Below are 13,503 nucleotides of genomic sequence, written 5' to 3'. Positions count from 1 at the left end.
ACTTCAACTTTAGAGTCAAAACTTTAGTTTTCAAGGGATATGTCTATGATGCAAAGCAAGTACCCCTTGTTCAATGGAGCTTCCTGTCAGTTCAATTGCCATTGAATTGCCATCTGAGGGTGTGATTTTATTCCTGCTTATCTGGGAATAAGCCCCATCCAACATAGTGTGGTGTACAAAGTAGGATTCTGCTTTAAGTCTATAATATTATTATCTATATAGATAATTTAGATGATAATAATAATAATTAAAAAAAGCTCAACAACTCTGGCTCCAATGACAATGGGTAGATCACTGTCAGATTTTTTATACTGTGAGTAGATCGCAGTCTCTTGGGAGTTGGACAGCCCTGATATAGATGAATCCTTTGACTTCACTGTGCATGAGAGAAAGTGACACACACACACGTCTGGGAGAGACACCTGCCTGAAGCTCTGGAGAGCTGCTGCTTGGCAGTGTAGCCTGACTTAGGGACGTAGTGTCAGATTCCCACAAATTAGCTGCAGGGGGTGGGGGAGGTCAAGAGAACCTGCAGGAAGTGCACAGAGGGAGAAGAGGGGAGATTGTCCCACCAGACAAGCAGAAATGCTTGTATCTCCTTAGTTGCAATGCTGAATTCCTCCCATTGGAACCTGCATAGCTGGAGCATATAGTCCCTTGGTCACCGTTGTGGTACATCAGGGACCCTTAGCATGGGCAGCCAGCAACATACTTTTGCTCTTCTTGTCATCCTCAAGAAGGATGATGCTGTGGAAACACAACAGGAACCTTCAAGTTCCTAAAGCTGAATGCAATTGCACACAAAAGGGCTCCTCTTCCTCGGGCTCTTCCCATTGCCCCTCATATGAACATAGGAGTATGAAAAGCTGCCTTGTGCAAAGTCAATCCATTGGTCCACAATGACTGGCACCGACTCATAGAATCGTAGAAGTGAAGAGTTGGAAGGGACCCTCAGGAACATCTAGTCCAACCCCTTGTAGTGCAGGAATATGCAGCCGTCCCATACAGGGATCAAACCTGCAACCTTGGCGTTATTGGCACCATGCTCTAACCCACTGAGCTATCCAGTCACCAGGGTTTCAGACAAGGTGTCTCTCCCAGCCCTACCTGGAGATGCCAGGGACTGAACCTGGACCCTTCTGTGTGCATTACAGATGCTCCATTAATGAGGTATAACCTTTCCCCTGGACCAGCAGTCTAATAACTTGGACCTGCAGTCTCAAATCATGAACTTAATCTGCAAAAGGAGGGGAGGGGGTAGAATGGGAAATGCCATGTCAGGCAAATGTCAGATTCTGGAAGGGCTATGGACCATGTTCAGCAGCCCCCAGCTGGCTTCCATCCCATTTGCAGCATTAATTCATCTCTTTCTTGTCCCTCAGCCTCTTCCTCATCCCCTCGGTTCAATTCTGACCTGGAGCAGGCAAGGCCACAGACGACTGGAGAGGAGGAGCTCCAGCTCCAGCTTGCCCTGGCCATGAGTCGAGAAGAAGCAGAGAAGGTAATGTTTCAGCTTCCTTCTAGGTGTTGTTGTAAACCAGTGGTTTAAATAAGGGGTGAAGTAGCTGGGTCTGGACTCCCAACATGCATCATCACTGACCAGTTGGCTGGGGCTGATGGCGGTTAGAGCTCAACAACATCTCCAGGGCCACATGTCCCCAGCCTCTAAATCAGTGAAAAACTATCAGTGAGAAAGGCATGTTAGAGATTTGTGGATGCTTCCCACTGCTGTATGTGCGGCTCTCATCTCCTATTGGCTGCTCCACGTAAGCCTCATCAGCTCAGGACATCCTGATGGGGATTTATTGCTTTGTTGATTTAGCATTCTTATACTGCGGGCACCTTTTGACGATAGACTCGAGTGTGCTTTAAATCAGGAAGATAAAGCTATTATAGACGAAGCCTGTACCTTCCATCTTCCCTTCTTCATGATGAAGGTCCTTTAAGGCTCATATTTAATGAAAATAAAAGGACTAGGATTCCAATCCTATGTGCACTTGTTTTGAGAGTTAAGTCCCGTTGATCTCAGTTGGACTTCCTTTTGAGTAATTTTGTGTAGCTTGTACTGCATTCTGGAGCTTTGCTTGTGTGGTCTGGGAGCAATGCACCTGACACGGAAAGGAATGGCTATCACAATGGGTCAGTGCTTCATGGATTGCAGCAGGGATCTTATATGTAGGAATCTCTCACTTAGGCTTTCAATGTTTTTAACTGTGCCTGCTGTTTTTTTCATGGCAGCTATCAACAGCCAGCTATTTCTCTTAGGCATTGTAAGTGGCAGAGACAGAACATAGCCCAATATGAACTATGTAGGTCTTTTGGATGCTGGTTGAGGCTCAATGTAGCATTTAGCTGCTGCAGGAGTGCCTCCTACATAGCACTTCTGGATACTTCACAGGGAAAGGGAATGCACACTTCCTTTTCATTGTGTTTTGCGCTCTGCAATATGGAGGTTCAACGATGGACTACACTCACCACAATGCAGCTAAATCAAATGTTGCATTTTCACATTCGGTTTCCAGAGCTTCTCCTAATGCCCACTCCTCTTGCCTCTGCAATTCATCTGTGCAAGTTCTCCTTTGGACGTTAGAAAGAAGCACTGATAGAGAAGCAATCTGCCATTTTGACTGGTGGCGCTTCTTAAGCTCTTTTAGTTTTGCTTAATTTAAAATGACTTTCACCGTTGCAGTCCAGCGACCTAGTCCCTTTGTGTGCTTTCCACGAGCAGCCTTCCTATCAGCTGATCTGCTTCTCCCTTTCGAGGTGGCCCAAGCATTTGTTTACATGCACCAAACACAAGATTAGCTCTGAGGGCCTTTCTTATGTCAAGTGACACGAGTAGTGACATTGGAGAAGCATGAAGGTGGCAAGGGAAAGACTGCCTTAGTCTTGAAATGTTGGCTGGAGAGGCTGGGATCCCACACTTAACAGCTTACATGCTTCTCTCAAGCTTTGACTGAAAGTATCTCACCAGCATATTCCTGTGAAGACCTGTTTCCTTGAAAAAACACATAAGCTATACACAGTAGCACTCCTGTCTTTACCACACACGTTGCTAAAGCCAGCTCACATCCTAGTCTCTTAGGGAGCCTAATTATCACTTCTCCGATTGGGCACACTTTGATTATTTTGCTTCATGAGCAAAAATGTCCATGGATATTCTTCTTGTAACAATAATTTTCATCTTAGTCATGCTAAGATGTAACAATAACTCATCATGGATATTGGATGTCAGCCCTGAGAAGTATCTTCATGGGAAACTTGGCACAAGCCTTTAATCTGAGTCTACATTATTTTAAATGAAGCCATCTCACAGAGTAATCGAGAACAGACCACCATCTACTGCATTTCATTTTAATAATAATATATTGCTCCCTGGGCTTGATGGATATATGGCCATTGTTTGCTTACTTAGAGGAATGTCTTGATAGCTAAGAGAAGCTCTAGGAGAAATCGGTCAATGTCAACATCACTTCTCTCTGTCAGCATAGCTAGCTGAAAGGCTGGGGAACAGCTCCTGTGTCAGCATGGCATTCTGGAAACAAGATTCCTAGAATTTCTGAGAGATAACTTTCAAAGGCAACCCCCCCACCCCAATAGAGTCCTTCTGTTCCCATAGAAGAGTTCCAGAGGTCTTTTGGACCTACTCTAATTTGGTGAATGATTTGCCCAATGATCCATGAGCTTCATTGAGGAAAATGGAACCCAAGCCTTAAGAGACAGCTTATCAAGGCATTTGCTGAGCAGGAGCACCATCTCAGAGATGAGATTCGGAAATTAAATTGGAGGGTTAGGGTTAGCACAATTAAATGAAGTGTCCTAAAGGGTGAATTTGTGTTTGGGGGTAAAGACCCCCTACAAAGTTCACTGAATGAAAGGAGTGCTCACTGCCCATCGCTGTGGATCAGCCAAATTCACTGGACTGAAGAGAAGATTGACCAAGAGACCCTCAAAGTGTGTGGTGCAAATTATAATTTGTTCCTGAACAGGAGCCCTGAACAGCTGCTTTCTCCACTCCTGCCCAATATATTTCTTTTTGCCACAGCAGCAAAGTGATTCTAGTTCTGTCTCCACCCTTCTCCCTGCTAAGTTCTACAAGGAAGCATTGAGAGGAAGCTGGTAGCCAGGGCCAACCCCCTGAACTGGTTGTAAGAAGGCAGGCAGATGGTGGCTGGTTGTGGGCAGACTGAGTTTGTTGGGACAATGTCTCATTTGCCCCAATGGATTAGCTCCATTGAACCCCTTTGTTTCCTATGGCATTCAGGAACAGTCAGAAAATATTTACTCTTGAGAACCACCACTCTAGGATGGTCATGAGTCCTACTTTGCACCCTCTATTTGGAAGGCTGTTAGAGGATAGTCCTTTACTTGAAGGATCCCTCTGTTTGAGGTCTGGTCCAAGAATGTTTAAAGACGAGGAACAACAAAAAGGGAGACCAGGGGGTTAGGCACTGTCCATCAACTGTGAACACCTGGGCAGTAAACTCAATAGGTACCCAGGTCACCCGGTCATAGTCTTCCCTGATATGGTGAGATACGTGGAGCTGGATTCAGCTGGCAAGTCTTGCCAGTGCAAGGCCACACATTGACTTCTGCTAGTGCAATGTGGCTCCCCCCCCCCCCCACAAAAAAAATTGGTTTGGCAGGGGAATCAGGAGAGCCCCACATGCGGGGAGGAGAGGGCAGATTGTTTCATCAGGCAAGCAGAAAATGTTTGCACTGACAGAGCAGTCTCCTTAGCTCTAAGATTAATTCCTCCCATTATATATCTATTGAACTCTTACAGTAATTGTTTCTAAATTTCTATCAATGCATATAACTCACTTCATCCAATTTTATCTAATTCCATGTCCTCTTTTGTTTTGGTGGGGTTAGTCGATATATATATATTTACTGGTGGTCACCTTGCACCACACATGACTATAATAAAGTATGGAGACTGCAAGTGCTGTAAATTTAATACCTACAATGTTTTGTCCGGTTTCACATATTCTGGACCTGTGCAGAGCTGCTTCCAACTATTACGTGCGATTGGAAATGCAAAATGGGAAGCAGCCCTTAAAGGTGTGAGATTTCCGAGGGCGAAGGGTGTCTGGTCTGGAGCAAGAGAACTCTCGGAATCTCAGCTCTCAGAACTTCCACCACTGCGAAGAAGCCAGGCAGGGGAGGAAGGGAAGGGAAGGCTATTTGTGTCCTTAACAAGCTTGCACAGCCAAGTGGAAGTGACAGCATTCCCACCTACCTGGGCCATCCTCTGTCATGCAGAGTAATGTTCTTCCTTTGCTCCTGAAAGCAAGGATCTTCAATTCTCACTGAATCATGCCTGCAGTGTGCCCTTTTATGCTTGGATACACCAGACTCCATTTGCGCACTTCACGGAAGTGCCAACTAAACAGTCTCCTACCTTTCTAGCTAAGGAGACCTTGGGGCTTGCTGCTGTGTGTTCCTTGATGAGTTGTGGAGATGAAATTCAAAGAAGGCAAAGTATTGTCTTTTGCAATTCCTCCAAGAGGTTCAAGGGTGTGTAAGTGGGGGCTCGTTCCTCTTTTCACCCTCACAATAACCCCGCAGGGTGGGTCAGGCTAAAAGTTGGTGACATGGACAGCTAGTTCAGACACTAGTTTAACGGCAGAGTCTCCTTAGTCATGTAAGGGCTGATTGCTACACCGAACAGACTCAGGTCTCACTCTCATGTTAACTTCCCTGAGCACCACCACCTTCAGTCTGTGCAATGCAGGTGGGATTGTGGGAAGATGAGGGAGAAGTTCTACCAGGTCCCCAAATTTTGAGCAATTGAACATGCTGGGGGTGCTACAAAGTATCAGTTTCACAGCTGGCAGTGCTCAAGGTGGGGGAACTGGCAAAAAAGCAAGAACACCTCCCCAAAATTAATGACTCAGGGGAGGTGTCAAAAGGCACCATGGGGCCCACGAGTGCTACGCTGGGGACCTCAGGGATATTCTCAGGCCAATAGTTGGTTTCAGCATGTGGGACCTTTTCTTACTTTATCCCCCTTCCCCTTCTTATTAACCTCCAGCGGGGGAGACACTTGTGTTGGTCTTTGTGATAACAACTCTAAACTTACTAAAAGGGGGCTTAATTGATAAGCCACATACCCAGTCCATTCCCAAACAACAACACCAACAACACAAATACCAATAATATCTCAAAGATTAATTCTTCTAAAACAAGAGTCCACCTTTGGGGTAACAGTGCTGTCCTTCTTCCAGGCCAGTCAGTCAGTCCCTGCCCCAGTAGAGATCCAGAAGGAGGGAAAAACAGAATGGGTGGTGGGTCAGTGGGTCAGTGTGAGGGTGTGGCTAAAGTATCGGAAGAGCTGTAGTAACTATCAGGGCTTAATCCCTTTAACCTGGAAAAGGATGGCTAACCCTTCCATTCAGTGATGCAGCAAATGACTAGGCCGCCCCACAGTATAATCATGAGGATGCAGTCATATCCTTCTAATTGTTTTAATTGTTAGGTGCAGAGTTGGAAAACAGGCCAGTGATACCTAATGGCAGCTATAACCCTTTGTTCTCTCCTACACAGCAATTTCTGTTTTCATACTGGGGATGACAAATGAAACTCACACATGCACATTTAGCACGATGTGTTCTATTATTATCCCGCCCCCTCCAAAGTAACTCACCTGCCCCTTTTCCTCCTTAGAGTAGACTCGCTTTTGCTCTTTTCTTACCTCCAGAAGCCCTCCTTTCGTTTCCCCAATACTTAGTTTGGGGGCTGATTTACATTTGTTGGGAAACACAATTGTGCCGACACACATACTGATGAATTCTGTTCGCTGTAAGGTTTTTTCTTTACTTAAAAGCTCAGCTAACCTCTTATGCCTTGTATCTAGGGATTGGTTCACTCCCCGTTTTGTACATTATACTGGCAGAGCTCCATTCTGAATAGGTGCTGACTCTATTGTGGCTCCCCAGCATTCTGCAGCCCCTGTGCCAGTGGAGATTCCTTGGGGTGAGCATTAAGGCTCAGGCCATCCTCATACTGGTCTCATAGTTTTTCATATCACCTGTTCCCACCACAACTCACCAGGGGCCCTGCGATGGTGTTCACATCGGTGTCAGGGCTCTATAGCATTGTGGGTTGGATCACTGGACTGATGAAGAGTGGAAGGTTTGTTCACATGCCCCACTGAACACAGCTACAAGGTGCCTCTACACATGCACATGTGTTTGTGTGAAAGTGTGTATGCTTGTTTTATCTGTACAGCTCACCTATTGCACACATAGGTTGAATGTTACATGCAGGTTATTGCACGAGTGAAAGGCTCAACTGCTTGTGTACACAGATGGTACACTTGTTGAACGCAGTGTGTGAACACCCTTGAGAAGTCCTGTACTAAATTGTATTATTACTGTGTGCTTCACCTGGAGCTAAGCCAAGGGTCTGTTCCTGCCAGCAAATGTCCCTACTACAAAGCTAGACTGTTTCCTAGTTGGTGAAGGATTTGAAGGGTTCCACACACCCCCCCCAGTGTAACAAAACAGACAAGGAAACGCATCATTTTTAGTATCACTGCCTTCACTACCTGTGCTTACCAGTCAATAATGAGCCCAAATTATCTGCCAGCTGGCAAGTTAGCTACGAGCTGTCTACCAGTTGGCGGTATGCTAGAATGACTGCCTAGGGGCGGTCATGTTAGGCATGGGTATTCAGAGAGCTTAAAGTTAGCACATGACTGCATTGTGCTTCTCCACAAGTAACTAGTTTGGACTTGTTGCCTTTGTATCACCTGTATTGGGTAGGCATTTCTCAGTAGTTAAAGGCTGAAACAGCTCAGCTGTGTGTGATGAAGGAGTTTTCATGAAAACAAAATAGAGTGGGGTGGTTGGGAGTGCAGTATTCTAGACAGTAAAGAAAAACCGCAAGGTGGGATAGCACATTCACCTCCTGCATTGTCTAGTTCCTGTAGTTTACTGTATTATTAGCTTTGTGCTCATGTTTCTTTATTGCAACATAAGCATCCCCTTAAGGGACGTGGGTGGCGCTGTGGGTTAAACAGCTTTACTAGGGTCAACAAGACCCAACCCATACTTGATGTGCCTTTCAACGTGCTCTCTTGCTCTCTCTCAAATGCTCAGGTTTCGGAGAGTGGCAGGAAAATTCTGCTTCCCATTCAAAACTTGCATCCAATATCACCGTGTATTCATGTCCCATCTTGATTTGTGTATTCTACTTCTGGGTTGTTTTTTTTAATACGGGAATTTGTATCTCAAAATAAATAGCAGGCTTAGCAGTACATCACTTGAATATAGCAAGGGACATATTATGCAGTGCCTCAGTTTTTCCTGGTTCCCTTATTCCTGCTTTGTCCATCGCAATTATTATTATTTAAATCAGAATGGGAAGCAATTACATATGCAAATGTAGTAATTTTGGAATGCAGAAATATCCACATTGTATTTAGCAATGTTTAAAGAAGGCCTGTTTAAATCTGTGCGCAACTCTGGAGTCATTTAAAAAAGTCACTAAATCTTCCCCTGCAACACCTTGCTAAATAGGGAAAAGAACAACATTCACCAGGAACGAGGAACCCCAGTTATGTACAGTATGCAGGGTTGCAACATGAAAAGCTCACCGAGTTCCTTGAAACATTCTGTGCTGGGCCAACAATGAAACAATACATTAAGGAACACATGACCAAGGACAGTCTTTCCCCCAATGGCAGTGATTCTGGTATGGTCACAGCCCAAGTCAAAAGAAAGGAGATGACTGATGGTTTTGTTCGGTGGAGGAACATCTAGGTCAGCTAGCGCTGGGATCTTGTTTTTTCTTCTCTTTTTAACTACTATTTGTGTCTGTGTAGGAGTTGCCAGGGGCAGAGATCAGACAGTTTCTTGGGCGAGATTTGGAACACAATGGCTGACATAGGCAGTTCAATAGACATCCTTGCTTGCACCATAATGCTGGTTGGCTGAATTGGCGGGATGTGCCTTTCTAATGGATGTGGAGACCTGTATCCTCACCTGGAACCACCTTTTCCCACACTCAGCTAGAACCAGAGTGGGGCCAAAGGCAATAAGTTCTGTGAAGCATTTGGCAAATTAAAAGCGTGAGATCAATGATTGCTGCTTGTAACAGTCTTTCTCGAGGCAGTGTTAATGATGGTGCCTGAAAGGGCTATGTCTCTGCAAGGAATGGTGATGACTGTTGTTTGTATTGCCACAAAAGTGTGATTGTGCTTTTCCCCATTATTAGGGTAACAAAGCAGCCGTCCCTGCCGGTGCCACCGTCTGTTTGCTTGCTGATCTGCCTCCTTGTAGGGAACTGGGTTTTGGAACGACACTTGATAAGCTCCAGCCCGAAGAAAGGACAGAAGGGTCATAGCAGCCAGCAAGGCAAGCTCTCAGGTTACATTACCTTGGGAAGCCAGCCAGCTTGCTAAAAGTCCAAACAAAAACCAAAGCTGTAGGCAGGCACCAGGGTTAAAAAAAGAAGAAAGCTGTAGAAAGTCATTGGGTGCAACATGACAAGCTGTTGGTGCATTATTGTTAATTGTAGATTGAGATCTTGGTGTTCTAGGTCTGTGCAAGGTTACTGGGATTGTTTTCTTATATGTAGGTGTTTGCATTTGAGTGGTCTAGTAGGGCAAAGGAGAGCTTTCTGGCTTTGTGGGAAATGCACAAAAACCTCCCTGCTGCCATGGCAGTGCTCCTTCAGAAACAACCATCCACTGATGAACACATGTAATGGGAATGGTGAACCTGTGGACTTAAGAGATGTTGTTGTTGGACTCCAGCTTCCATCAACCTCAGCCAGCACTGCCTATGGTCAGGGATGATGGGAGTTGTAGCCTAGCAACATCTCTAGAGGACCACTTGTTCCACATCCCAGCCACAGAACCATCAGTAGCCCACTGCGACTTCTTTGTAAAACATTTTGCAGATAAACTGAGTCACATCTGCCATGACTTGGATGTCACATTGAGCTCAGTGTCCGTATTGGTTGCCAGCTCTGCCACTGCTACTCAAGGTTGCTTGGATGAGCTTCCGTTGATTTCACGGGAAGAGGCAGATGAGGTACTGAGACATTTCTGGGACAGAAGCAGAAGATGGGTGGTAGCCAACGCTGCTGTTCTGCTCATACAAGAGGATTTCCCCTTCCTTTTCTTCCCCCTGCATCCCTGACCCAGGCACAGTCAAGATGTGCTCCAGAGAGTTAGGGGACCCTCTGGAGCAGAATTCTGGGGCATACAGAACAAGAGGAGGAGGAGAGGAAGAAGTTTTGTTTCATGAGCAGGGCACAGCAGGCTCAGCACTGAATACAACCCTATGTCTCTTCAGTTATTGACCTTCCTGGCAGAAGGTGACCAGCTATGGAAGTCTGGCTAGTCTGAATGGCAGAAGAGTGAATACTGCTTTTAGGGTTGCTGCCTCAAATGAGGAAATGATTCATTTCCTGCTGGGAAGCGGTGGGGGGGGGGGGAGCCCCAATAGACCTGGCTGACCTTGGGTAACTGTAGGCCAGTCTTTAACCTTTACCTATTGTAAAGCACTCTGGACAATTTTAATTAAAGGGTAGTGTAGAAATCTTTTACAAATTAAATGAAAGCAACTCCTGCCATTTCTGGGCAAGGATTTGAGAGACTATATCTGGAGAACTTGGTTGAAATGCCTGTTGGCTGAGGAAATACCAGTCCTTGATTAGGATCACACACATCCATAAGGTTCATAGTTTGAGGATGCTCTTAGATTCTCAGGTGGTGGCCATGAATCAGAGTGCCAGCTCTAGTTAGTTCACCATCTGCACCTCCTATGACTGAAATATAGAAACCTAGCTACCATCATTCATGTCCAGGTGATGGTTGCTTTTATTTAGTTACTGTTTTATGGATTTATTAGGATGCTTGCATTTTTAATGTTTGGGCAGCAGCTGCTTTTTATTAATTTATTTTTTTTGCTGAGAGGTGATTTAGCATTATTGTAAGCAAGCCATGTGTAAATATATGGGTGTGGGTGGAAAGAAATAGAAGCAAGGGTTGGAGGGGAGGGACTGCAAACTTCGTGAAAGAATTAAAGATTTGTGGGATGAGTATCTAAATGGGCAAAACTAGTTGAACAGTTGCATGGCTGGATTCAAAGCCATCTTGCTCTTTGATTATAAAGGGTAAGGGGGTGGGTTTGGAAGGTTGTGACCCAGAAATGAATGACTGACCACAAAGTCCTGGAGCAGGAACAAACCTTTACCCAATTCTCCTTCATTGTCAGCAGCCACTTCCTCCAGTCTCCAGCACAGATGAAGACTTGCAATTACAGATAGCGCTTACCCTGAGCAAACAGGAGCATGAGAAGGTATCCCAAACCCAGGTGGTGAAAGGGCACTTTTAACTTTCCTCTTCTTGAATTCACGCCTCTTTAAGTGGGAAAGCTTTTGGCCTAAGCTTGGTGGCTCCTTCCTGAGACAATGCTGCTATCTCCAGAGTCTAGAAATTCTGTACATCTTGTTCCATTTGCCACAGGCCTCAGAGTTGGTATTTCCAGAAAATATCCATGTGTAAAACAATGAGGTTTCAGGTCCTCACGGTTCTGAAAGAAATCTTGACTCGCATAGGAGATCATTTCAGAGATTTGGGAACTCAAGACTGGGTATCTCTGGATAACTCTGATCAGTTGTGGAATTTTGTCGAAACCCAACATTTGAAAATCAGTCCAAGGATGGTGAAATTGCCTCTTTTCACATTGATAATGAAACACCAAACATAATCCAAAGCATATCTACTTGAAAATAAGCCCCATGGGGCTCAATGGGGCTTATTTCCAAGTAAGTATATGTAAAATTGCAACTGGCCCTTGGACTCAAAACCTTCTCACTTTTCTTTTTAAGATGAAAGAATTCTAGACCCGCCCTCCCCCAATTCCTACCTCACCCCCAGCTATGTCCGCTTCTTTCTGCCTTCTGGGTCTTTTCTGGCTGGTATTTTTTTTATATATAACTTACATAGTTCTAAAAACTAACTGTTCCTAAGAGAGAACAGTTTAACATGGGGTATAGAAGTATGGAAATGGAAAGGGCAGTTGCCACGCTTACCTAAATGATGGCCATGACCAGTATGAAATAATCTTTCATTTTTCTTGTATTCAGCTCATACCCCGTTGGCTGTTCATTTTGATTACAGGAAGTGAGGGCATGGCAAGGAGAAAACTCACTACTGCAGAGGGCATTGGAAGAAAGTCACCAGGGTGTGGAAGAAGAAGAAGAAGAAGAAAAGACCAAGAAAAGTCAGGTAGGAGGCACCAGCTGCTTGGTTATATTGTGGTGGACATACATAAATACTTGCTTTGGTGTGTGCCAATTTGTATTCCACCTCTGCTAGCCCCACTGATCTCTCTGAAGTATCTATGGTGGCTTCTGCTTCAGATGGAAATTGCAGATTGGTAATCCTGGGGCTGAAGTCCTTCCCACTCACTGCTGGTTACAGAGTGAGAATTTATCCTGAGAGTCTCCCCTACAATTAACAGCGAAACTGAAGAAAACTGGTCAGTTGCTCATACTCCATTAACAGTGGTACTTCAGGTTAAGATGCTTCAGGTTACAGACTCCGCTAACCCAGAAATAGGACCTCGAGTTAAGAACTTTACCTCAGGATGAGAACAGAAATCTCGTGGTGGCAGCAGGAGGCCCCATTAGCTAAAGTGGTACCTCAGGTTAAGAACAGTTTCAGGTTAAGAACGGACCTCCGGAATGAATTAAGTTCTTAACCCGAGATACCACTGTAATCTGGAGCCAAGTCCACTGGGTGATTTATTCATCTATTTATTGCACATAGATCCTGCTACACTCAGAAGAGCTTACAATGAGGTACCAATGCTTCTTCCATGCATTGGTGTTAGCTCTAACAATCCAACAGCATCAAGCAATTAAGAGACCATTCACACACTCATAGCTTGGGATCTTGTGTATAATTTTACTTTCTGAAGCTCTTAAGGAAGGGAGAAATTGCAACACCATGCCTCGGGAGAGTGGAGGGAAGCCCTCTGCTTTTTTGATAGCTTCCAAACCTGTACAGTCTTGGTGCAGTTTGAAGTCTACACGTTCTTGGGATCTCTAGGTCCTAATACATTTTATCCCTTTGTATCTTTCCAGTCTTCTGTGCTGGAGCTGGCAGACATTTTTGGACCGGCACCGATCTCTTCTACCCACACTTCAGCTGACCCATGGGATATTCCAGGTGGGGGCAACAATCGATCTGTTGAGGTTTGGAATCATGATGCAGCCTTCTCTCCTCCAGCTCTGTCCTTGTCTACTTCTTGGGAGCATAACAGTAAGGATCTTTGCAGCCTCTTTCTTCTTTCTCCATTCCACCCATACACCTCTCCCATTCCATCCACGCTTTCAACCAGGTGGGCAAATGTTAACCCATTGTTTGCTATGGTTCTGCTTTGGGCTGCAGCGTTGACTAATCCATTTGCTTAAATCAGGGATAGGGAACCTGTTGCCTCCCAAATGATGCTGTTGGACTCTTAACTCCCATCAGCCCCA

The 13,503-nt window shown here is 45.1% G+C and overlaps 1 protein-coding gene across 10 annotated transcripts in view; it reads left to right on the top strand.

The window, feature by feature from the left end:
- Positions 1 to 13,503, top strand: part of EPN3 (epsin 3) — a 34,365-nt gene that overhangs the window by 13,653 nt on the left and 7,209 nt on the right. For 7 of the 10 annotated variants that reach the window (XM_028716701.2, XM_028716693.2, XM_028716684.2 and 4 more), the window contains exons 3-6: positions 1,383 to 1,501; positions 11,232 to 11,315; positions 12,140 to 12,247; positions 13,108 to 13,285. In XM_028716701.2, coding sequence (XP_028572534.2) covers positions 1,383 to 1,501; positions 11,232 to 11,315; positions 12,140 to 12,247; positions 13,108 to 13,285 — 489 coding nt within the window. The remainder of the gene's footprint in view (positions 1 to 1,382; positions 1,502 to 11,231; positions 11,316 to 12,139; positions 12,248 to 13,107; positions 13,286 to 13,503) is intronic. The other 3 variants (XM_028716680.2, XM_028716699.2, XM_028716688.2) reach the window with 3 other exon arrangements.

The sequence above is a fragment of the Podarcis muralis genome, chromosome 2 (genome assembly GCF_964188315.1).
Source record: "Podarcis muralis chromosome 2, rPodMur119.hap1.1, whole genome shotgun sequence".
Taxonomy (NCBI): domain Eukaryota; kingdom Metazoa; phylum Chordata; class Lepidosauria; order Squamata; family Lacertidae; genus Podarcis; species Podarcis muralis.
The sequence above is the reverse complement of the archived record's forward strand: the minus strand, read 5'-3'. Positions and strand labels throughout refer to the sequence as shown.